The sequence below is a fragment of the Vidua macroura genome, chromosome 7 (genome assembly GCF_024509145.1).
Source record: "Vidua macroura isolate BioBank_ID:100142 chromosome 7, ASM2450914v1, whole genome shotgun sequence".
Lineage (NCBI taxonomy): Eukaryota > Metazoa > Chordata > Aves > Passeriformes > Viduidae > Vidua > Vidua macroura.
Genome location: NC_071577.1, coordinates 16,237,505 through 16,262,897, shown reverse-complemented (window position 1 = coordinate 16,262,897; position 25,393 = coordinate 16,237,505). Strand labels below are relative to the sequence as shown.

Below are 25,393 nucleotides of genomic sequence, written 5' to 3'. Positions count from 1 at the left end.
TGCCTTTTTTCCAAGAAGAGTGAACAATTGACTGTACTGACAAACTGATTAATAAAGAAATAATGTTGGAGCTGCACTGTACATATCCACTGTGCATATCTCTACAATCACTTGCTGAGAGTAATGTCAAGAAAATTCAGACACTTGTTAGTTAATTTTGCTATGATATGAATAGTTCTAAAATACTTCAGTTTGTCCTCTTTGCCCAGTAATGGGCTCCACAGTGTTTATCTCTGAACCAAGCTGGGGAAATAAGTGGGTGTCTCTGACTAGCTTGCTAAGACACTGATTTTGAATTGATTTGAAGTGGTTGTGAATCACTTCTAGAAATCTTGTGGTTGTAATATATTATACCTTACCACAAGAAGCATCATTTGAATAACAGAATCCAGAATCAATTAAATTGGAAATGTCCTCTGAGGTCATCAAGTCCAACCTGTGACCAAACACCATCCTGTTAACTAGACTGTGGCACACTAAGTGCCACATCCAGTCTGTCCTTAAACACCTCCAGGGACTGTCTTGTGCTGTCTCTGCTGGTAAGAAGGAGGGGAAAAAAGGGGAGTTAGGAGACTTGAATTTTAAGGAGAGGCTTAGAATTGATTTATGTGTAGAGTTATTTTTAAAAAAATTAATAAATAAAATAAATAAAAAATAACAAAATAATAAAATTGTATTATTTAACTACCTGAAGTGGAAATGTTGCCGGAAGATGATTAAAGCAGAGATGTGTATAATCTTATAGTCTTCTCTTACTGCCTGCTGCAAGTAACTTAAAAATCAGAAAAATGTTTTTCCTGTTTTTCAAATATATTTAGCAGAAGATTCTTCCTAAGCTTTTGTGCCCTTCAGTTTTCAGTGTTTATATGGTGGGAGGAGGAAGGAAATGTACAAAATGTACTTTCAGAACAAGAGCTGACAGGATGGCCCGTGTGTAAGTGGCCTGTGAGACATTCTGATTGGTTTGTGAGTACTCCTGTATGCAGAATAAATTTTTGCTATAGTTGAAGGGATTTTATTTATGGTGATGTTTATCCTGCCTTTTCTCTTGATTCAGGATATGATCAACTGTATTGGTGGAATGAATGTGTTGTTTCCGTTGCTGGAGCAGATCAGCTTTCTTGGTGCACAGATGCCTGAGAAGTCTGAAGGAGAAACTCTGCCTCCAGAACTTGTAACTCCTGTAGAGGGTGACTGGGTGGTGTTTTCATCCCCAAAGGCATCAGGTAGGAAAGTGAAGCTGAAGTGAACTAATTTTTAAGCTTGATTTTATAAGTCCTTTTTTGAATGAGGGAAATCTGTTTATTATGTACTGAATTTTCCAGAGCATCTGTGTAAAGCTGAAAGGCTCTTTCTGTTCCGAGATACCTGACATGAATACTGAATACCAGGAGTTCAGCACTATATTAAAAATAATAAACATATTTCAAGTATAGATATATTTAACAGCATTATTTTTCTTTTCATGATTTACTGTTATGGGTGCCAAGGTATGATATTGTTTTAATTTCTATTCTGATTATTTTGAGAAATTATGTTTGATGTAAAACTTATTAATATCAACAGGAGAAGCTTTCCTGCAGCTTGAGTGCTGGGTCACACAGCCACATGGGGACAGCAGCATCAGAACGGCACTATTTAGCCTTTAGCCAAACTTATATTTTCTTAATAAAATATTCAGGCTCCTACCTCTTCCACACATAGTCACATTTTGGATTAAAATAAAAAGAAACTGAAAGGATGCCTTAAGGATAGAGTTTTTAAAAACTTTGCTAACATTGAGAATTAACTGACCTTAACAAAAACCACTGTGAAATCAGACGTTGCAAGGCAGAACACTACATTTTTTCAAAGATGAAATGGTGGAGAAGAGTAAAAAAAATAGATCATCTTCTCTCTGTCTCTAATTTTTTTGCATACCATGGCTAGGAAGTGTCAGTTTGCAACTACAGAGGGAAAATAACTGCAGCATTTGTAAGAGATTGTGACAAAGAAATTGGTAACCTACAGCCATGGATGAAGCAACTGAAGTCAGGACTGGGATCACTTTGTTCTGGAGAGGCATGGAATGGCTATGATTCTGCACAGGAAAAAAATCTAACGACAGGCTACAGCTAAGGAACAGGAGTTGAGAAGTTCAGGAAGTAGTGAGGAATATAAACACTTGATTTTACTTTTTCCCTTCTATGTTTATGCAGTGATCCAATGATAAACCTTAAGACTTTTGCTGCTGTTGTTCTGTTCTGCAGAAGCACGTCTGGAGAAGAACATAGTTGCAACTTTCATCTTGATGATAAAACACTTTATTCAGGGGCATCATGTTAATCAAGAAAATCTCATTCACTCCCATGGAGTTGCCACCCTAGGAGCCTTGTTACAGAAGGTGAGCAAACTTGAGAAACATCATTCAGTAATGAATTTTGTGGATGAGGTCCTGATTATTTTGAAGCATAGCCAGAATGCCACGGTCTTGAAAGGCCTCCTTGGTAAGAATTTTCTTTCTTGTGTTTCTGAAAGCAAAAAGGTGTGAGAAGTGGTATTTATCTGCAAAGTGAAATACAGTGTTTCATTTTTTTTCATGTTCTGCTTTTTTTGATATAGATATAGCGTTGTTTGGTTATTCAAATGAGACTAGTTTTGTGATTATTGTATTGCTGTAATGGAGTAATGTATTGCTTTAATGGAGCAAACATTGCTCCATTGTAGAAGATTAAAAAATATAAGTTTAAGTTTCTTTTAAAATCAAATTTTATTAGGACATTGAGTATTTTGAGTGCTAACACCTGTTGTTATTTTGCAAGGTGCCAAGCATGTTAATGGATGTGAATGTCCTGATGGCTGTACAGTTGTTGATAGAACAAGTCTCAGTAGAAAAGAACATGCAGCTTTTGCAGCAGATGTATCACCACTTACTTTTTGACTTCAGCATCTGGAACAGTGGTGACTTTCCCTTCAGAATCGGTGAGCTCTTGGCCTCAGGCAACTGTGTGAAGACACAGGACTCTTCACATGACACAAATCTTTATCTTGGTTCTAAAAGAAAACTTTATGTTGTAGGTCATATACAGTATCTTTCTACAATCATCAAGGACAGTAGAAGGCTCTTCAGAAAGAAGTATGGTGTGCAGTTTCTTCTAGACACACTCAGGATTTATTATGGGTATGAGTTTTTCTACTTCTGACTCCTCATTTACTGTGTGTGGCTCTTGGGGTTTTTTGCCATCATTCTAATGAGAAAATTAATAAATAAAACAACAGGTTGTATTTTGGTGGTTGATTTAGTTTACAAAGTTGCGTTATTTTTTTTTTCCCATTTGACTTACTACTTTGCCTTGCCTTGAATTTTTATGCTAAGATTATGTAAAGTTCGTTAGTGACACTAGGAGTGCTTGAAAAAGTAATTAAAATTACAAAATTGTAGGACTTGTGTTCAACAATGCAAATTAAGTCATAGATCATTACCATTATAAAAAGTTTAGTATTTTAATTTCTTTTAAATGCTTGTAGAATTTGAAGTAGAACTTCTTTAGAAATTTAAAATTTTAACCTTTCAGTGCTGATGATTTATATCTGCTTATGAATATAATTATGTGTTTGGGGATGATTGGCTAGAGACTTTGCTGTTTCCTGTGGGAGGTGGAAACCTACAACCCTGACCTATATCCAGATCAGTACAAGTCTACATTTCATTGCTTTTATAGGCTTGCAAAGTCTGATCTGATTATTACTATTCAGTTGCTTGAGTTCAGTAAAAATTGAAAACTTGTGCATGATTCCTGGGTAGATAAAAAATTACCAGACTGGCACCATCAAATTGCTATTAATGAGCCATGAAGAATTTCCTTAGGTTGCCTTTCTGGTCTGTTGGCAAGCAGGACTGGTTGTAAAGACAGTGATTTGGCTCCTGATGACCTGAGGACAATACGGACATCCTTGTACGGACTGATCAAATATTTCCTGAGCAAAGGTGGAACACATGAAGAAATTCAGAGCATTGTAGGATACATAGCTGCCACCAGTGATGAGGAGCAGGTATGCAACATAGCATAAATTAATAGTTTAAACTGGACATGTTTTGGCTTTGCATCTTGACATTTAGAAATCTTGCCTTGTGTACTTAAAAGAAGGGTGAACAAAGAAGAAAATGACCACAGGCAAAAAGTTAACTGATGTGTGGTTCTGTTGAGATGTAGGTAAGATAAGGATGTGCCATTACAAAAGTTATCTTAGTTTACAAAACCAAGTGAATTGACCTTCAACTGACCAGCAGTTGTGATCATGTAGTTTCTATTTTGTAGCATCAACAGCAGTTGAACTTGCTTTGTGTCTCTGCTTAATTTGATAAGGTGTTCTATTGAGAGAAAAAATGTATTAAAAGTTGTTTAAATGTAGTAATACCAAGCAACAAAATGTCTATTAACCAGCAAAGGTAAAACTTAAAAAACAAGAAAATTTTCCTAAAACAAAGCATGAAATCTGAATGAACTGGGTATTAATTTGGTTGTCTTAATTTTGTAGCTCTGTGGAATTTTGGACATTCTCTTCAGCCTACTTCATTCCAGTCCAACCCCAGACCAGCTTTTTTTATTGCTCTTTGAACCAGGGAATGCTGATATTCTTTATGCTCTGTTATTGCATCAAAGATACTCTGACAGGCTTAGAGAACTTGTGTTCAAGGTAATGAATTGAATGATATGTTCCTAAATTAATCAATTGAACATAAATTTGTATTTTCCATTGGTCTGGCAGAAATGAATGTAATTACAAAGATACTAATCATCCAAGTTTGCTTTTTTCTTTTCTCTTATGTTAGCTAGATGGCATTGTCACAAAGGAATTAGCGTTCTCTTAAAGAATTGGGATCTTTAAAAAAACTATCCATGTTGTTTGAGTTAGTTTATCAAATAAACTTTAAAAACTGTGGACCTGCATGTTATATCATACACAAGCTTGAGAGATACGGATGCTTTTTGTGCTTAATTTGCATTTGTGTCTACTTTTCCTTACAGATCGTGGAAGAGATGCTGAAATGTACCAAAGTTTATGAGCGGAGCAAGCACCGTATGCGACTCAGAGAAGTGGGGTACTCCGGGCTGGGACTCCTTCTGAATGAATCCCCAGTTACTGTTTCTCTTATTAAAAACCTTCTTAACCAAGTTCTGTATGCAGGTAATTGGCGAGTGCTATATCTGACATTAGTATACTTCTGCTACTCAGAGGCCAGCATACCTTGTTTTTGTTGAGGAAAGCCAGAGGTGTTACTTGTAGAGCTGTTCTAGTCAAAGTTCCCATTTGTCTCAGCTAACATTTTCTTAGTGCCCTGAAGTTTGTTCCTTTTACTATCCCTGAATGCAGTCATAACTTCCAAGGCAATTTTTAAATATTTATCTGTTACATTCTCTTGTATGATATTGTTTATGGTGGCTTTTTTCTTTCTTCCCTACAGATCCTGCTGTGAATTATAAAGATCTTCTAGCTGTAGTGTATCTGGCTCATAGATCAGATATAAACATGAGAGTGATTATCTGTAGAAAGGTTAGTTGTCTTCTTTAGAACTGGAATACTGTCCTTCAAGCCTATAAACTGTACAGTGGGATAACTAAATTATTTCTTTGAAACACATTGGCAATATTTGTTGTTACTGTTTTCTTTAGCAATGATTTATTTTAAAAATGAGACCCATGTGTCACTTACTGTTGAATTTTGTGTACTCAAGTACTTTTAAAAGCCAAAACGAAAAGTGAAGCCTCTATCATGATTCTCAAATAGCTTGTATTTTCTACAGGTTTGAGACAGTAGGCTCCTTGAATTACTGAGTTTTATCAAAGCTTGTATCACTGGAATTAATACTGAATGGTAGCTGTGAGACGCAATATAGTCTGTTAAGGTTTCTCAAAATGAAGAAGTGAAACTTTAATTTACACTATCAGTAAGCTGTTAATACTGTAATTTTATTAATTTTATCTATTTAATAGTTCATAATCAAGCATATTTTCTATTTGCGAATTTTTTTTAGACTATGGGTAAATGGAATTATTTATTGAGATAACTGGATTTTGGAGGAATTGTTGCAGAAGAGTTGCTGAAATATGGCAACTTACCAATGTGGTTTGATAGCTTTTTTCTCCCCTACTCCTGAGAATTTTTTTTTCTATTTTCTCAAATATATATTTTTTATGAGGAAAAATTACTTTGTGCCTGGTTTGCTTATTATTAGCTGATTATGGCTCTTTATATAAGGTTGTAAGAAAAGTAAAGCAGTTGTAGGATTTTGAAATGTTTAGTTGAACAGTCAGATGATGCAGTTACAAGCTAAAATTAATGTGTAGATATGGGATATCTTCTATCCTTAGATTTTGCACCTTTTGCATTCCCAATTGGATGCAGCACAACAGATTTCTCAGCAGCTGGGCTGGCAGGACACCTTGGTTAGACTATTCCTGAAAGAAAACTCAGAGGTCCGGATTGGCTTTAAGGAGAACAGGACTGATTCCTCCAGGGAAGAGGATAAAAAGCCTACTGAAGAGCTTCAGAAACATCAGGCTGATAAGACAGAGAGAGAGAAAGCTGGCAGCTTTGCATCAGTTAATGGTCTGTTTGATCAGTGGAGTTTGGAAGACAACAAATCCCTGGACGTCCCTGGCCATTTCTCTGTTATGCCACTGGAAGATGCATCCACAGCAGAGATGTCTTTCAGTTCGGAGGGCCGAGGAGAGCTGTGGCACAGTAATCCTTCACATTTCAGTTTAGATTTGTCCAGTGTTGACTCTTATGAACTGGCTGATGTTGGGAATCAGATGACAGACAGCCAGCCCAGCACTCCCTCACCCACAGAGAGCACAAAGCCCTTCTCTGGGCAGCCTGACAAAGAGCTGGGTGTTACGAATGACGTGGGCTTTGCTGCTGAGCTTTCTCTCTTTGAAAACCAAGGAGTAAGTAACTATGTGACTGGTTTCTCCAGCTGTTGGAAATTCCATTTTGTTCTTTCAATCTTCCTATTGAATGATTATTACTTCTTTTTGTCCCTCCTACCATCCAACAGAAAAGTGAATTAGAGTACTTCCTTTTTTTTGATTGTCCACTTGGGATAGCTTAAAAAAAAAAAAAAAAAGCAACAACCAAACAAAAAAAATAAGGCCAACCTCCCCTCCCAACCAAAAGAAACCACAAAAAGCCCCCTGCAAACTCTTCCCCCTCTATATTTAAACATCCTTTATCATCCAGAGGAGGCATGGAGCAGACTTGCTGTGAAAAAATCAAAGGTGGCTAAAGGCAGCTTGTTTTGCATCATACAAGCAAGCCACAGTCTCCTATATTTGTGCTTTTGTGAGCTTTTCAATTGAAAAAATAGGACTTTAGACTGCAGAGTTTCAAGTGTTGAAGCATGACAGCATAGGGGCTGTGATGAATAAGAAATATTTTGAAAGTTTTCTATACTAAAGGGCCTTAAATATTTCACTTCTTTTGTAGGGGAGTGATAATGAACTCATACAGTTACTTACAGACATCCTACTGTGTATAATGTGGAAAGGTATTGAAAAATCTGATGATGATGCTTGGATTGAGAGAGGACAGGTGTTCTCTGCTCTCACCAAACTGGGCATGTCTAATGAGTTGCTGCGGCCTTCTGATGAAATAAAACTCAAGTGAGTGTACAGTTCATCCCTTTTGAGGATAAACAGAAGTGAGGGACATGAGTGAAGCTGCGAAGGGGTGGGTGTTTCCCAGCAAGATGTACTTTTCTCTGCTGTCTCTTCACATATTTCACTGTCAGAAATATATTCCTGTAGCTGTTTAGGAGTGTCTTGAGGCCAGAAGGTTTTAAAACTATCACCGTTTCCATGAGTCTCTCAATCGCTTTTATCTCATTGGCTTACCAAGAAGATGGCAGTTATGTAACTGCAGACTAAGAGATTCAATTAAATGCTTAATTGGATTTTTTAAAAGCCACTTACACTCAGAACATGTAATACTTACTTTGGGATTTTGTTTTCCATGCAGCTTGTTGGAGAAGATGTTAGAATGGTCAGTCACTGATAACAGAGATTCAAAAGCTCTCCCTACACATGCTGAAAATGCCTTCAAGCTCTTGCTAATTGTACAAGGTTTCCTGCAGGCAGAAGGACTAATTAATTCAAATTTATGGACAGAAAAGGTACAGTAACTGCATAATGGAAGTACTGTATATGGGCTGAAATGGTAACAAGAAAGTTGTTGGTTTGGACAGTGTCACGCTTCTAGTCATATTAAACCACAGATATGACAGAGTAAGGATTTATAGCAGAATGGATTAGAATGCCCCTTCATGAATAAAAATGTGAATATTTACCACAGGGAATATAGTTAATTTAGCAAATTAAGTAGGCATGTAAGTGGTACTCTTTACTGAGAATTCAGGTCTCTTCAGACTGGAGAAATATTTAGAAAATATAAAAGCTAATGAAACAGCAGCAGTTTTAGGCTAAGCAGATTTAGCACTGTTTGTCAGCATTTATGACTCTCTGAGCATCCTGAATGAAAGACCAGCCAAAACTCTGCTCTTGGTTGCAAGTTGGGAAATGTCACTTCTGGGTTTTGACCCATATTGGAGTTTCAACACATATAATTTATCTCAACATTTATGTAATCTCTGGCTCTGATCATGCTTCCTTCACAATCTGAGTTGTCTTTGCTTTTCAATCTTTATAAGCAAAAGCGGAGAGAGATTATATGGAAACTGTCATTATTTCTCTAGAAGTCCTTAAAAATATTTTTAAGGCTACTTTAAGAAAAAAGTGTAATATGAAGAGTCATTAACACAGTAATTCCTATGCTGTTCTCCAAAATGCCTGCTTATAAGTAAACATAGCTTAAAGCTTTAAATTTCTTGTTTTAAAAAAGTTTCTTCTTGTTAAAAGCTTTGCCTTCTGCTGGGAGACCTAATTAGAATTGAGAAGTTTGGAGTGATGACAGTTATACTACTTGCCAACTCTGAATTGAAAATAACAGTACTTTCATAAATTATCTTCTACTGTGCCCAGGGAGAATTTAAAGCACTGTAATATCCTAAATGGGTTATTTCAGCCAGAATGATTTTGCATTTGAGTAATTCGTTAGGAGAGTATATCAAGGTGTATTAGTTTGAAACAAACACATCTGGATAGTGAAATGTTTGCCTTGGGTATACCCACCTTTCACAAGACTTGTATCACTTTTGCTATCTAAATACTGACAGGAAGACTCCTAGAGTGTGGCCTTCTAAATTTTCTCAGGATATGGCATTTACTGGAGTTAATTTATAGGAAAAACAATAAGCATATATATACTCTCTCCCGTACACACACACACACACATATATATACGCACTTTATTTAGGGGAGATACTTTTAAAGTACTGGGCTAGGTAGATTTTTTGATGTCAGGAATTTCTTTCAATTACTGGTTTAACTGCAGTATTATTGGATTAATTTCTGGGTTTGGTTAAATTATAAATGTGAACACAGCCTCTTATTCAGCTCTTTGAAATTATTGTGTCTTCAGCTAGAGTAGTTATTATTACTTTTATTTCAGTTTATTTTATTTATTTTAATGTTATGCTAACTTTGTTTTTGTAATAGCTCTTGGAAGAACTAGTGACTCTCATGGATAGTCTGTCAGTCTGGTACTCTGGTGGCCTAGAAGCAATTAGGCTTTCACAGGTGCAAGTCCAGCTGCTCCTTGGATTTATTGCACAAGACAACTTACAGGTTTGTTGCAAATTCTTGCAAGTGGTACTTGAGTTTTAAGGGCACATTTGATCTAACTGTTGTGGTTTTGGGAGAGCTGCTCATACCAGTGAGCAGACCTGTGGCAGTCCCTCATCCTTCTTTTGGGATGATGTTTTATTGGTTCTTAGCTTTTGCAGGTTTACTCTACAGTCCTGTCAATGTGCACCTCCAGAGCACAACAAAGAGGTAGAGGGCTTCTGTTTGAGGATGGAAATATGCAGGCAGGAGTGGTAGGAAAAAGATGGGTGCTCAAGGAGGATCACGTTCATTTTTTGCTGTTTGTTTTTGTAGGTCTGTGCTATGGCAGCAGCCAAACTAAACACCCTCCTTCAGACCAAAGTAATTGAGAGCCAGCCTGAAGCATGCTACCTCCTGGGGAAGTTGGAAGGCATTTTGAGTAGGTCAATTGAAGAGAAGACAGAAACTTACTCATTTTTGATTCCCCTTGTTCGGACATTGGTATCCAAGATTTATGAACTTCTCTTTATGAATCTGCACCTTCCTTCATTGCCTCCTACCAATGGCAGCCCATCTTTCTTTGAGGACTTTCAAGAATACTGCAGATCTGAGGAGTGGCAAGTTTATATTGACAAATACGTAAGTAGTAAATTCTTTTTCTATCCTTTCCTCCCTCTTTTCAGCCATGAAAGCAAAGGAACCCATTCAGAAATCATATGGTACTTTTTATTTTGTTTTGGTGAACCAGATTATTCCAAATATGAAGCAGTATGAAGAGAATTCATTCAGACATGATAATGAGCAGATGGCACTTTATTGGAAAGATTGTTATGAAGCATTTATGGTGAACATGCACAAGCGAGACCGGGAAAGAGGAGAAAGTAAGCTTAAATTTCAGGTAAGGTTTTCAGTGAATGCAAGGTTCTCTTAAAAGAACTCTCTCGAGAGTTGCCTTCTAAAAGATGGAGAAAATGAATTTCAGGATGATCCAGTTCAAGTAGCTGTAAACAGGTTAATTGTGTTAAGATTTTATGGGCAGTGGGTCTATATGCACTTCTAGGATATGCTTTCTAATTCTGCTCTGTCTGTTAAGAGTCTTATGTGCTATCAAAGTTATTTCAGTACAGTAGGCCTTCCTTTTCATACAGCAAGGTAGAAATATGCTCATCCGTAAGCTGCATCCGCCTTGATTCGTGTTTTGTATTATTAAAACCTGTTTTCCATTATGAACTGTTTGCTTGGGTTTTTTGTTTCACCCTATTTCAATACAATTAAAACAGTTACAACAGTGAACAGTTCTTATTTAATGTCTGGAAAAATTGCTTCTAAACTGACCTCTCTATATAAGGTCCAGATTGAGTTTCAGCATTAGAGCTAACTGGTAATGGCAGGCAATACCATAGTGAAGTTACACATCTCTTTGCTTTCTTAATAACAAAACTTGTAGATCTATTTTATTCAAATAGCTAAAGGAAAAATACAATGAGTGTCACATTTAAGAATACCCGAATCAAAGAAAAATCCTACGTATTATAGTAGGATTTCTAATACTGACTGTTTTTGTGATGATGCAAAATTGCTTTAGTGTGGATCCAGCATTGATAATGCTTTCTTCACATCTTTAAATTAGTCTGGCACTATTTCTTCTAGGTCTAAGCTTTTAAAAATTTCTCTCCTAAATATTGCCTTAAAATTTCAGAATGTTTTATTGCTAAACCTTTTCCATTTCTTCTTGCTTCCTGAGAATTCTTGGAAAGCTGTTTTCCAAGGTCAGAGTTAATTCAGTGCTAGATCTATTTGCAATGGTCTTTCAGGAGCACTTTGTGGAGCCGTTCAGCAGAAAGGCTCGGCAGGAAAATCTGCGGTACAACAGTATGCTCAAACAGCTTAGCAGTCAACACACAGCCACACTGAGGCAGTGGAGAGCAGCCCAGCTTTACTTGTTCTCTGAGCGTGGGCCTTGGGCTGAAAGGTGAGACTGGAGTTCCTAAACTGGGTATGATTCTTAAAAGGGATTGGCTCACTGTTTCATGTGCTTAAAACCAGGTCAGTTTGACTGCAATAACCATGCTTGAGATCTGCAGTCTTGAGTGACAGGACAAGAGAAAATAGCCTCAAGTTGTGTCGTAGAATGTTCTTATTAGAAAGTAATTTTGGGGTGATTGTCGTGGTGTAGGTTGTCACTTGGACTTGATGATCTTGAACAGCTCTTCCAACCTTGCTAATTCTGTGAAAATAAATACTGTTTACAAAATAGTGATGATCAGAGCTGCAATGTGAAACAAAAGCAATAAACTGCATTTTAATCATTTATTTTTTACAGTGTACAAGTGGATGACCAGTATTTTTCTAAATATGCACTCTTTTGTCATCAGTTCATTCCTGTAGGTCTTTATTCAGATTTTTTTAATGAATATTCTTGTTTTCCTAGGAAACAGCGTCCTGTTCACTGGAAACTTTCAAATGTGGAAAATTTTTCACGTATGAGACTAAAACTAGTGCAGAATTACAACTTCAACTCTCATCAGGATGCTAGTGACCTGAGAGATAATCTAGGTAAAGTTGTATTTGCTATCTCACTGGAGTTCTTACCAAAGAAACATACCCACTTTCCTCTTTGTGTTTAATTAGCAGTATATGCTAGATACTTAAATCTTGATTTTTTTCTTTATTTCATCTGTAGTAAAATCTGTATTATGAGAGTGGTTCTTTGACCTGAAACAGCATCTTCCTACTGAGTAGAATTTTTTTGGTTCTGGTTCATTGAAATGTGGGGTTTTGTTGTGCAATAAATAAAAGTTAACTCCTTTGTTTTAAAATAAGAAGTTATACAGCTTTCTTGTATGAGGTTGTTTCTTCAAGAAAGAAGCAAAGATATCAGTGTAAGCAGTGTTTGTTCAAAGCCTTTTAGAATTTGTGACTGAAATGTGTAGAAACAAAGTGCTTTGTTTTAGAAGTGTGCCAAACAGATGAGTTAGGGGTGGAATTGTTAAGTTTGGTGTGTTGGATATCAGGGCTCGAGCAAAAAAAAACCCACAAAACTCTCTTGTAAACCCACATAACCAAAAAGCAAATGCTGTGCATTTCTATTAAATCTGCATGCTTTAGCAATATCTGGAAAAATATTGCAAAATATTTTCTTGTCAGTGTCCACATCAGAATTCAAGTTAAATTTTTCTTATGTGTTGTGTTCCCTTTCTACTCTCATAATTTTCAGTGTAGCTCAAAGACTGTTTGTAGTGTTCTAATAACCACAAAAATACTTAAGAAGCCTGGTTACTTCTTACTTGGTTAAAACCAAAATTTGGCTGTAGAATGCAGGCTTAGTAGGTTAGATTTCCAAAAGTATTGTAGCAGAAAAAGTTATGAGCTTTTATGTCCATTTATGCTAGGTGTGCACCAGACACAGCCCTCTAGTGAGTCTCTGCTTCTGGAGGTGGTGAAGCAGGTGAAAGTGAGTGACTTGGAAGATGATATTCTGGAACTACCAGAAGAAGACACAGCAGCCAGTTCCAATTTGTAAGTAGAACAGGATAAGGAATTGTCATTTGTTTCTGTGCTAGGGATAAGGAGCTAGAAACAACTTTGGGAGTTGAATAGCATCCAAAGTTTCCCTCTTTCTTTGTCTGGCCTTAACAATTCAATCCAGGTCAGTTTTGATCAGCAAAGTTACTGTTGGCTTTATCATTGTCACCATTGAGGCAAGAAAAGCCCCAGGGAAAAGAAGGCAGAGCAGATGTTTATGAGAATCCATTAGTGATTCACTGCTTACAGGTAGGCTGAAGCTACAGAATTGTAGCTTTTCTGCAATGTATATTGACTGTAATTCTCAGGAGGCAATCTGCTGTGTAAGGACATGGACCAGGCTGGAATTGCCTCTTCCCCATAGTTGCCATGGTCATTCACTCCACTGTCAGCTGCATAGCATGAGAATTGCTGTAGTTGGCATTTAAGTGCTGGAGAGTGCCTTGTGCTTAAGAGTATTCCAGAGGGAGGTCCTGCTGTGCTTCCCTCATGTCACTTGTGTGACTGCAGCCAAAAAAAAGGACAGGAGAGCGAGAGCAGGGGAAGGAGAGTTGAGGGAGGATAGCAAATGCTTTGCTTCAGTAATTGGACATGTCATGTTGTGCATGCATCTATGTATGTTTATGCTGTTAAGTGCAGTAGAGTTGGCACTCTGAGTGGTACTGATACATTTTGTCCTTTAAAGGTTATTCAATGCTTGCTGTACATTATAGCAAAATAACCCTGAAGATAACTTCAGTCACATGAGCTGGAACTCAGCTCTACCCTGGGCCAAAGAGCTTAAGCACCTAACAATTAAATAAGAAAGGGAAATGCAGCCTGATGTTTTTGTACTTCACATGAAGTCAAGTCCACTGTGCCCGAGACCAAAATATCAAGACTGAAGAGTGATGCTATGAAATGATATTTGTGGTCTAGTCTGAAACACCCAAGACTGCTGATGAAAGCAGCTTTATAGAATTGTTTATGTTGCAGTTTTAATGCCATTCAAATTTGATTCGTTTCTGAACTGTACTCTCACCAAGGACCTAAGCAACAGTAAAATCTACCTAACCCTGTAACACTTAGTGGTGTTTTTTGCAGAGATGAGAAGGATGAGGAAAGTCAGAAAGAAAAGCTAATATTGTCTGAAGACTGTGAACTCATTACAGTAATTGATGTGATACCAGGCAGGCTGGAGGTCACTACCCAGCACATCTATTTCTTTGATGGTAGCATTGAGAAGGAGGAAGGTAAGCATGATCAATATCTCTTTATTTTTAGTGTAGTTCAGCATTCTGCTTTTAGTAGGCTAAGTTTATGTTTTGAAAACAAGTGTCAAAGTAATTGTAAAGAGACAAGTTGTTGGTCTGTACTTAAAATTGATATTGCACTTGAGGGTTAGTAGCTGACTGATCCCTTCAGAATCAAGAATCTGGAACTGTACTTTCTGAGCTGATAAATTAATGAACTATTCTTAGTATTTCTTAAAAATAGCTTACTAAAAACCTGCTGATTAAAAAAAAAGTTACTACCTCTAATTTGCTTTGTAAATGGCACCTCTGTGTTCTCTTTTTACAACAAATAATGTTGTACTTATGCATTGATTAAAAAGTAGTAGTATGTAAGCATTAATCATCTATATTAAGTTAGGGAACTTTAATAGAACATACACAGCTGGCTATGAAAATACTGAAGTGAAATGTTGGACAAATAATAGTAAAAGTTTCCAAATCAGTATACCAAAATGTTCAGCCTTTGGGAAATCTAAACATAAAGGTTTGTTTGAGCCTGTTTAAGAAAGCAAAAGGGGTGGGTTCATACTTTTTGTCAACAGAATACATTTATGATATATCTTTAATCAGAAAGCAAAACCAAATTCTACATGCCATCAGATATTTCTTGCTTCATTTCTTTCAGCACAACAATATCTGAAATTAATATTTTCCTAGCAAAATGGTTAATCATGTCCACTGTAAGACTTTCTTTTTCTAGGAATAACTCTGAGGTGATTGGAGCTGGTACTGCACGGTGTCTGTATGAAAAGGGTTTTTTTTTCATATATATTCCAACTCAGTAAACACAGTGTTCCTCCTAGGGGTAGGTTTTGATTTCAAATGGCACCTTTCTCAAATTCGAGAGATCCATTTGCGTCGGTACAACCTGAGGAGGTCAGCTTTGGAGATCTTCCTTACAGATCAAACCAACTATTTCCTCAACTTCAATAAGGAGGTATGGGTTTCTTAAATGTCATGGATTTATGTAATAAGCACAAGGTTAAGTTTAAGATCAGTGATTGTATTTGAGTCTGGTGCCTTTCTTAATCCTGTAACACTAATAGCAAAAGGTTTGCTTTACATAGTCATCATGGAAATCTACACTGCAGTCTGGCACCTAGAAACTGATTAATTGTGAAAAGATACATGAAACAAGATCCTCCTTTTCCTTTTTCTCTCTCTATTACACAAAATGATTATTTTACTAAAATCACATCAGTAGTAATCTAAATGTTTTGAAGCCCATCTTTTTGAAGATTGAACAAATTAATTACAAATCAAAAGGGACTTTCTTTTTTACAACACTATTAGAAATAATTGATATTTGATGGTTAAGGAGTAGTGAGTTTTTCCCCCCCTCTGGGTAATATCAGTGATCCTTTTTATGAGAGACTATGATAAATTTCAGAACTTAGGGTGAGTTACATACTAGTCAGTTTACTAGTAGGTCAGCTTTTAGAAAATGTTGTGTGGTTTGGTTTTGATGTGATGGATGTCACATCAATCCATGTCCAAATGTTTTAAACAGCAAGAGATCAAAGTACTTGAAAGTATAACTGTCTTATTTATTTCATATTTTAATTAGCAGATAAGTTGCTTAATTGGTAGCTTCAGTCTCCAGAATATTGTTTTATTAGTTCTGTTTTCTACCAGGTACGAAACAAAGTCTACAGTCGGATATTGTCACTGCGTTCTCCAAACATTTCTGGGACCAGATCACCACAGGAGCTTTTCAAAGCGTCAGGTTTGATGCAGGTATAAGACCTCAGCCCAGTGTTTAGATGGCAGCTGTCAACTTCTGTACCCTCAGCCTGGCCCCTGAACTTTCACGTGCTTATTTTTAGGGTGGTTTGATTTGTGTTTGCAGTCAGGTACATGGGTTTAGCCAGGCTCTGGTGATGAGATTGACAGGCATTCTAACATGAATATAAAATGTGGCAGATTGGCTTCTGGATTTAGTCTATGATCTTGAGTGCTGCTTTGAAACTTTTTACTGGATGTGCAAATAATTTTTCCTGCTATCTTTTAATGATGGAGCTTTCAACAAAACTCACATGAAGATTAAGTGGGAATTAGTAATATTGGTAAAAAAGGAAAATGTCAGAATGTCCATATTACCATAAACACAGATAAATTTTTGAATATAGTAAATGTATTTTTATCTTCCATCTCTTTATGCCAAAATTGTTTTCTCTGAGGGAGGAAGCTTTACAAATAAGTTTAAAATATTGGAAATACTTTGATTGCTCTTTGTTTTCCTGATAATAAGAACCATTGAGTTGCATATTTACACAGAGAAAATATCATCTGTCATGACACATCTCCATCACTCTACAGACAAATACTGAGCCCTTATGAACACAGCTGTGTCTGTTTTTTGGTTTAGAATATAATAATGGAGCAAACAAAGGTGCACAGACAATTTGGTTTACAAATTGTTAACCTGTACTGTTAACTAGTGGGAGAATAATTTATAAATAAATCTTGATCTTAGTCTAATGGATTTCAAAGTTCTGTTCTCCTGTTTATCAGTACCTGCATACTTGCCTTCTTTGTTTCTCTTATTTCCTTTTTTTCTTTTCCTTTTTAGCAAGGTTACTAATTGTCTGTTGTTCTGTATTTGAAACAGTACTGTCACCAATCAGGACCTGATTTCAATGAAATACAGATAGCACAATCACTGAATCAAAGGGAGAATAAACTTCATTATGAGAAATTGAATCTGGACTTGCATACAATTTTTGTGGTCTTGTGCTTTTCACTTGCCAGTGCTGTCCTCTGGCAGATTGATACTGACAAGATGTGTAACTTGTAATAATTATATCTTTGATATATTGAATTCGATTTTATCTTTCTTTGTCTTTCAGAAATGGGTGAATAGAGAAATATCCAACTTTGACTACCTTATTCAGCTAAACACTATGGCAGGACGAACTTACAATGACCTTGCTCAATATCCTGTGGTAATTAAAAAGTTAATTTTTAAATTTTTGCCAAAGGTATGTGTTTTTTTCTGTTTTGAAGGATGTATTTTTAATCTCTGTCTGATGTTTGACTTACTTTTTTGGTTTAGTTTCCCTGGATTTTACGAGATTACACCTCAGAAGAACTGGACCTGAATAATCCTGCAGTATTTAGGGACCTGTCCAAACCTATAGGTGTGGTGAATGAGAAGAATGCTAAGACTGTGAAAGAGAAGTATGTGTTTGAACACTTGGTTATATTTCTTTGTCTTTTCTGAGCCTCCAGGCTAATAACACATTTAAAAAATAAAGTTGTGACAGTGACATTTTTGAAGCTGGTTTTATGACATAACATATGCACTTGCAAATGTGGTTGGTTTGTTGTTCCTGCTGCATTCAGACTGTATTATATAGCACTCACTTATATGGCAGTGAAAGGACAAAACTTACTGTTGTAAATTTTCAGTTGTTTCTCAGCTATGGAGGTGAAAAACTGAAAGACTGTAAAAACAATTTAATAGCTCAGCAGCTTGAAAAAATATGTCCCATGTCTGCTTCAAAACAAGGAATGTGAAATCATACTGCTGAATTGAGCTGCCTGTGCTAAGAGGTAGCATTGATCCTAAATCTGTGCTTCCTCATTTTTTTCAAGCATAGATTATCTTCAAAATAAAATATGTCTCAAGTGACTTTCAGCAAGTCCTCTGTAGGTACCAGTGACAGGCACTTACACCCACACAGTGGTGTAGTGATCTCTCCTTGTTTGCTGGTCTGGGGAGTGAGTGTGCTATCATACCAGACTGCAGCCAGGTGTCTTCCAAAATCTTCTGAAAACTTGGAACATGGAGAATTTCCTTTGAATGACTAGGTTCTATCCTGACTGTAAAGAAGTGGGTTCCCTAGAAGTATGTTTAATTAGAATTTCTCTTACCAGCCTTGTGAGGCTGAGGAATGTATCAGCCAGATAGTGGCATGGTGGAGTGAGTTTGCCAGTAGAAAAGGAAATGGGCTTGAGTGTGAAAAAGATCTCTCTTCTGCATCCTGCACTGTCAAACACATTTCCTAACTCTTGCAGGAAACCAGCACTAGTAAATATTAATTTCAGTGGTGTGGGGTGTGTTAGTCTGTTGTATAAAGTCATCAGTCCTGTCTGCCCTTTGTCTGGTTTCTGACAGCTGATAGCAAATGGCTAGGGAAGAGTATAACAGGCATGCAAAGGCTTCATCTGGTGTACATTTTCATCTTTCAGCAGTCTTTTTCTCAGGGACTTCCTAAGTAAGATTTGGAATCTTCGTGTTTGATGGAACTCAATGTATTTTTCTCTCATAGTTTGCTGTGGTCATTTCTTTTGAATCTTTGCCTGGAATAAACATAATCCACATGTAAATCAACCATAATGCCCAGTTGAATTTATAAAGATTTCTTTTTTCAGATATGAGAATTTTGAGGATCCTCTTGGGATGATTGACAAATTTCACTATGGGACGCATTACTCAAATGCTGCTGGTGTCATGCATTACCTCATTCGGGTAGAGCCTTTCACAACACTTCACATCCAGCTTCAGAGTGGCAGGTATGCTGAGCAAATAAGCAGCCCCTTCCTGCTTCCTCCTTGTCATTTTACTGAGGGAATCATCCAAGTCTAACCTGAGTTTTCTGATCCTCAGATTTGACTGTGCTGACAGACAGTTCCACTCTATTCCTGCTACTTGGCAGGCACTCATGGACAACCCCAATGATGTCAAGGAACTTATCCCAGAGTTCTTCTACTTTCCAGAATTCCTGGAGAATCAAAATGGTAAACTGACTCCTAAGAATATTTTCACAGGAAACTGTTTCTGTATTCTTCAGAAAATAATTGTTACAGCCGTTTGTGAATGCTGAGGAACACTTACTGTTTAAACTTTTATGGTGTGATTGTATACATTAATTGTGCTACTGGCTTTAAACTGTTTAGTGAAGATACCAGTTGTGTTAAGCAGCAGCCTAAACATAGTTTAAAATTCAGGCTATGGGCTTAAGAATGGCTAAAAATAGTGTTGTCTACCCAGTGGAGAGATCAGAGATGCTCACTGGGATGTTTGAAAAAGTTAGTAATAGTTAATACTGATTAAATACTTAGCAAAATTAAAAAGAGATTAATTATAATTATTATAATGCTGATTGAAAAGACAATATCCTGCATTCTGACGAGACTCCTTTTTAAATTGACATTTATTGTTTAGTGATTTGTTTCTCTATCTTTGCACAATTTGAAAATGGATTTATATGTTTGTGCTGCTACAATCTACTAGAGCTCTAAATTAGAAAAATTGAGAACTCCCAAGTCCCACTTTCAAATCATTTAAGTATTTAGAGTTGTTTCAATGGTAGCTGGTGAGATTTCAGACTTCTTAAAAGCCTTGACTTTATAACCATTTCAACTTCTAAGTAACTCCCTTCTTATGAATAACTTATTGAAGTGTTTTGGACTCTTAATCCTGGAAAATTGCAATATGCAATTATGTTTACAACAAGCAAATGCAGATATGTTTACAGGTGGATGTGTAAAAGATTAATACTACTTCTATAGTTGGGACTAAAGCTTCAAAATCATTTAGATGTTTTGGATAATTGTTATCCATTATCATTTAAAATCATAAACATGCAGAACTGAACTTAGCCTCCTATGTCACTGGTAGAGTTATTAGGGATTTATATTAATAACTTTTCAATATCCTTCTCTTGCATTGAGAAAATAATGATTTTTAATCTTTATTGAGAAATCAAGGTACTTGAAATATTTTGTAGCAACTCTAAAACTTTTCTGAATTATTCACCAGGTTTTAACTTAGGCCAGCTTCAAATGTCCAAAGAGGTGGTAAATGATGTTGTTCTGCCTAAGTGGGCCCACTCCCCAGAAGACTTTATAAATAAACACAGGAAAGCTCTGGTAAGATGTTGTTTGTATGTGTGACATAAAACTGCACCTGCACATTGCTACTGTGGCTTAAATGTAAAACAAGTGGGATGGCATACAAACTAAAGTTGTGGTTGCATTTGACATTAGAACTTGCAGTTAAAAGCTCTGTGCATATTGATAAAATGCTGAAAAGAGCATTTAATCTCTTGGGCATTTTGGGCACTAATGATTTGGGCATTTACTGTCCTAGGAGATAAAATGCAGAGGTAGGTGAGTAGTGTTCCTTTGCTATTTGAAGATGACTCCGTCTGGTGTTAGGGAGCTGGCAGGTTACCTTCTCTTGCACAGTGCATTTCAATAGTGCATGCCTCTTGTGTCACTGTATTGATTTTCCCTCTTACCTGGCAGTTACTGCCCATAACACACACGATTCTTACGCTTCTGCCCTGTGTATTGCTAAATACCTAATTTAGGGATACTCTTAATTTAGAAATTGAATCTTTTCCACACAGAATAGTAAAAACTTCAAGATGGGAGCAGTATTTCTCTTATTCGTACAAGAGCATTTTTTCTTTCTAGGAATCTGAGTATGTTTCTGCTCATCTTCATGAATGGATAGATTTGATTTTTGGCTACAAGCAGAGGGGACCAGCTGCAGTGGAGGCGCTCAATGTGTTCTACTATTGTACTTATGAAGGTACAAAGCAGCACGTTCTCTTGTCATTGTCATCAGGCTTATGAGTTTTCATTATTAGACAGTAGACACATGATTTGTGAGTGTACCACTCAGAGCATATGGTAAGGCAGCAGATTTATAGATGAAGTATGGCAGCAAAGCTTGTAATGTGTCATCCAAAAAAAAAAGTATAATTTTTTAAAGGAGGGCTGTTACAGTTTCTTGTCTTTTTTCCTAAAAGTTACTGGATTTTCTTGCCACTTATTTACTTGCTTAAAAGCATTTGTGGGAAGAGGTTTCTTGTGGTTTAGAGTTCAGGCACATTGCTTAAAAGCAACTAATATTAGAGACAAATTAATATGTTAATTTCAAAGCTAACTTTTGGGTGGTTTTTGTGTGCTACTTGTTGCTTGCAATGAGGTAAATTAAATTCATTTGATAAGACAAAGGCCTGCAATTCTTGCCCTGACAGATACAGTTAAAATTCCAAATGCAGAGTGGAGTTTTCAGATTGTATTTTAAATGGATGCATTGCGTGCGGCTTTTCTGGGGGTAAAGGGTCATAATGCTGCAAGTAAATTAAGATGACCATATTGGTTCTTAATAAGTTGTTTGGATTGTGTTCTTTTTTTTTTTTTCTTTTTTCTCGTACTCTTCATTGTTCTGATTGTGATCCAGGGGCTGTGGATTTGGATGCTTTAACAGATGAGAAAGAAAGGAAGGCTTTAGAAGGGATGATAAACAATTTTGGGCAAACTCCCTGTCAGCTGTTAAAGGTACTGCTCTTTTGCTCCCTCTCAACCAGACCTTTGTGGTTAAATACAACTGAGTTACAGGGGCTTCTGAAAAAAACAATGGTTTTTAAGGTAATGGTTTGTAATTTTAGTAACATTAAATCTTTGCCACATTGCCAAAGATTCCATTTTCAAAATAAATGAATTTACTTCAAGAGGAGCTATTAGGTATTTAAGACTGTTTTCGCATTAAGATTCTGAGTATCTCATGTGCATTGAACAAATTGATAAACTAGTCTAATTTGTTGCTCCTTCAAATATTGCCTCCTAGGAGCCCCATCCACAGAGGCTGTCAGCAGAAGAGGTAGTACAAAGACTAACTAAAAGTGATACCTCTACTCTGAATCTCTTCCAACACCTCACTGAGCTGAAGTCATTCTTCATAGAGGTAGATGTGTTACTTGAAATTGTTTGAAGTCTAATCTGAAATTTGATGTACTTGAAACAAAAGATCACAACCTAGATGAACATAAACTTGCTTCCTATTTAGAGAGAATATTTTACAATGCAATCTGTATTAAATGAGCTCTGTCTTTTTAGTTGGCTTCATAGAGGTTGAATCCCATAATCTGCTGGCTGCTTGTGTGGGTGTTGTTTGAGTATTAAATTAGTCATCACACCAAGAAAGCGGCAGACCTCACTGGTGGTGTGTGAGCACTCACTGAACTTGGTAGTTAAACTCCCTGATTGGGGTCAGGGTTTCATTTACAGTGTTTGTGATGAAGCTTACCTGCACAAAGTGAATGGGTGTGTGCCAATGCCTTCGGGTGCTCGACAGGTCTGACACTGATTCCAGAGGCTTTGCATCTTACTCTTTACAGGCTCTAGATTTTACCTTTAGCTTTTGGATATAATCAGATCAAACCCATGTCCTTTCTCCTAGGGAATTAGTGATGGTGTGCCCATTGTCAAAGCTGTTGTCCCCAGGAATCAGTCACGTTCCTTTATTTCTCAGGGAAGCCCAGAGATCTTGGTGAGTTGCATGTGTCAATACTGTTCTTAAACTGCAGATAGTCAAATGAGTTTATTTTTTTAGTGCAGCTTGTAGAGAAATATTTCTTAACTATTCCTCTTCAAATATGTTCCTTTAACCTATAGCAAATGTCAGTTAAATTAAATATTTATCTTCCAAGGAGAAGCCAGGCTGATTTGTTGAATGGCATTTAAGAGCTGATGAGATATGACTGTAAATTATAGTGAGGCATATTGTAAGTTGCCACTTGATCAACTTCCCTGCAACAACCAATTTGCTAATGCAATGCAGCCCAGATTTAAAATTACAGCATTGAGTTATTAATAGTGTCATTGTTTGTCATTGCTTTCCAACCTGTACATTAAACTGTACCATATCTGGTGCATGCACATTCCAAAGGCCTGCACTGTTCCTAAAACTAACTCTTGCACTAACGCAATCTTGTACTATGGCAGATACCAAATAATGAAAGGAGAACAGTGGTTTTGTATTTGCATCTGTATATATGGCCTAGACACTGGCCCCAGTGCAATAATACCTCTGTTTTGCAGAAAAGAATATTCCAATATTCCTATTTTGTTTGTCAAAATTATTGTCTTGGCTTAATGTGGTACATTCATAGGTTACTTGAAGACATTTAAAATTCTCCTTGTGTTTTTCATAAATACCTAATTAAAGTAACCTTGAATATTTAGATTCCTTTGTTACTTCCTCAGAAATGAAACTGTAGTACAATGTTTGTTAAACTTCCTGTGTTAATATGTTTACTATTAATATTAAGAGAAGAAGCAGCAGCTTAAACTAAATGCCTGACTTGTAATTAAATGTTGGAGAGGGGTTGTCTCCTCCCATCCTTCCTACCCCAAGTTCTCTATAAAATAGTCTATGTAGAACATAGACTACTCTAATGTGGTTCTATGTATCACATGTGGATTAACTCATCTGAGTGGGATTTTTTAATTGATTTGTTTGTTCAGGGAGAGGTGCATGTGCTTTTTCCTATGTGGTAGGTTTTCAAGAAGCTTCTGCTGGACTTTATGCAAGCTCCATTAGCATCAAGGCAAGCAGAAAATAAACCTCTAGGTTTCATCAACTTTTTCATTAAACTTTTTTAGGTAACAACAAGTCTGAACTGCATTATTGGAACTCATGGTTGGCTGCCTTATGACAAAAATATTTCCAACTATTTTACATTCATCAAAGATACAACAGTGACAAATCCCAAGTAAGCAAATTTTGAGGCGGGTACAGATGAATGCATCTAAAATAATGAAATACAGTAATTGTTGAAAATCAGTGAAAATACTGTTTTCACTGTCTGAGTTTTCACCAAAGAATGCATCTTCTGATGTTCAGTAATATTACTTCTAATCTGTAATAGCATTCTACTAGAGTTATGTAAGTGGCATTTCAGGCTTCATTCTTAGAGCTACTTCTAATTTTCAATCATAAAAGCTCATTGTGAAATCTGAGATACGTCTTCATACATTCTTATGCTATAGTAATACATAGGTATATGTGGTGAATTTGGACTTTTTGTTTTTAGAATATTCCTTTTTGTCTTTAATGTTATAATGCTTAGTAGGGACGTGAGTTATCCAGTTGTGTAAAAGGCTGAAAAAATCTAAGATGAAATCTTGCTTCCAGTCACTGGTGGCAGAGATTTTCCATGGGTGTAGCCTCTTCTGTAGAGGGATTTAATTACTGATGTTTCAAGACCGAGGAAGTGCAAAATACGTGGATGTGAACCCAGGTTACTGTTAACTGCTCATCGTTTGCCTGCAGAACACAGCGCAGCATGAGTGGTCCTTTTGCCCCAGGGCTGGAGATCACCTCCAAGCTGTTTGCAGTGTCCCATGACGCAAAGCTGCTCTTCAGTGGCGGACACTGGGACAACAGCATCCGAGTGACGTCCCTTACGAAAGGCAAACTGATGGGACAGCACATCAGGCACATGGGTCAGTCACTCTGTGTTGGGAAATGGAAAGGGTTCTGTGTGTTATTTGGTGTTCCCAGAATAGAGCCATGTCCCCTGGGCACACAAGTGTAGCAGTTGTAAAGGAATGGCAGCATAACAACAGAAGAATGCTTGAATTGTGATTATAGATAAATACTTGAGCATGGCTTTTCAGTCATTGGACTGGTGCTTTGATGTAGTTTCAAAATAAGGCTTGCCTGCTATTTTTAGGTAGCAAAGCTGAATGTGTCAAGTGGGTACATTTGGCTGTATGATGATGTAATTGTTTAATAGTGTCACCAGCCCTTATCACAGTAGAGTATTTCATGCTGACTGCAAATCAGGATACAGTGTGACAAATTGTATCCTCATTGTCAGTCTGTGGGAAATTAGTCTTAATTACCCATGTGACAACTTTGTCTTCTTTTCTTTGTCTAGATATTGTGACCTGCTTGGCAATAGACTACTGTGGAATTCATTTAATTTCAGGCTCCAGAGATACTACCTGTATGATATGGCAAATAGTTCAGCAGGTGGGTTATTTAGGCATACTCAGAAGCAGTTTCTGGATGTATTTTTTTCCTCTGTTTTGCTATTGTCTTTTATTGATTTATTTTCAGGTTTGTAGGGAAGATAGTGCAGT

The 25,393-nt window shown here is 36.8% G+C and overlaps 1 protein-coding gene across 5 annotated transcripts in view; it reads left to right on the top strand.

The window, feature by feature from the left end:
* Positions 1-25,393, top strand: part of NBEAL1 (neurobeachin like 1) — a 79,876-nt gene that overhangs the window by 40,733 nt on the left and 13,750 nt on the right. For 3 of the 5 annotated variants that reach the window (XM_053982968.1, XM_053982969.1, XM_053982967.1), the window contains 32 exons: positions 1,058-1,226; positions 2,250-2,383; positions 2,802-2,961; positions 3,058-3,160; positions 3,876-4,032; positions 4,519-4,677; positions 5,010-5,169; positions 5,447-5,535; positions 6,354-6,932; positions 7,471-7,646; positions 8,002-8,155; positions 9,597-9,725; positions 10,038-10,343; positions 10,453-10,602; positions 11,519-11,676; positions 12,136-12,260; positions 13,097-13,223; positions 14,313-14,461; positions 15,295-15,440; positions 16,139-16,240; positions 17,353-17,448; positions 17,559-17,683; positions 18,881-19,021; positions 19,116-19,246; positions 20,271-20,380; positions 20,930-21,047; positions 21,705-21,802; positions 22,092-22,208; positions 22,704-22,793; positions 23,909-24,018; positions 24,579-24,751; positions 25,189-25,283. In XM_053982968.1, the coding sequence (XP_053838943.1) occupies positions 1,058-1,226; positions 2,250-2,383; positions 2,802-2,961; positions 3,058-3,160; positions 3,876-4,032; positions 4,519-4,677; positions 5,010-5,169; positions 5,447-5,535; positions 6,354-6,932; positions 7,471-7,646; positions 8,002-8,155; positions 9,597-9,725; positions 10,038-10,343; positions 10,453-10,602; positions 11,519-11,676; positions 12,136-12,260; positions 13,097-13,223; positions 14,313-14,461; positions 15,295-15,440; positions 16,139-16,240; positions 17,353-17,448; positions 17,559-17,683; positions 18,881-19,021; positions 19,116-19,246; positions 20,271-20,380; positions 20,930-21,047; positions 21,705-21,802; positions 22,092-22,208; positions 22,704-22,793; positions 23,909-24,018; positions 24,579-24,751; positions 25,189-25,283 (4,836 nt within the window). The remainder of the gene's footprint in view (positions 1-1,057; positions 1,227-2,249; positions 2,384-2,801; positions 2,962-3,057; positions 3,161-3,875; positions 4,033-4,518; positions 4,678-5,009; positions 5,170-5,446; positions 5,536-6,353; positions 6,933-7,470; positions 7,647-8,001; positions 8,156-9,596; positions 9,726-10,037; positions 10,344-10,452; positions 10,603-11,518; positions 11,677-12,135; positions 12,261-13,096; positions 13,224-14,312; positions 14,462-15,294; positions 15,441-16,138; positions 16,241-17,352; positions 17,449-17,558; positions 17,684-18,880; positions 19,022-19,115; positions 19,247-20,270; positions 20,381-20,929; positions 21,048-21,704; positions 21,803-22,091; positions 22,209-22,703; positions 22,794-23,908; positions 24,019-24,578; positions 24,752-25,188; positions 25,284-25,393) is intronic. The other 2 variants (XM_053982970.1, XM_053982971.1) reach the window with 1 other exon arrangement.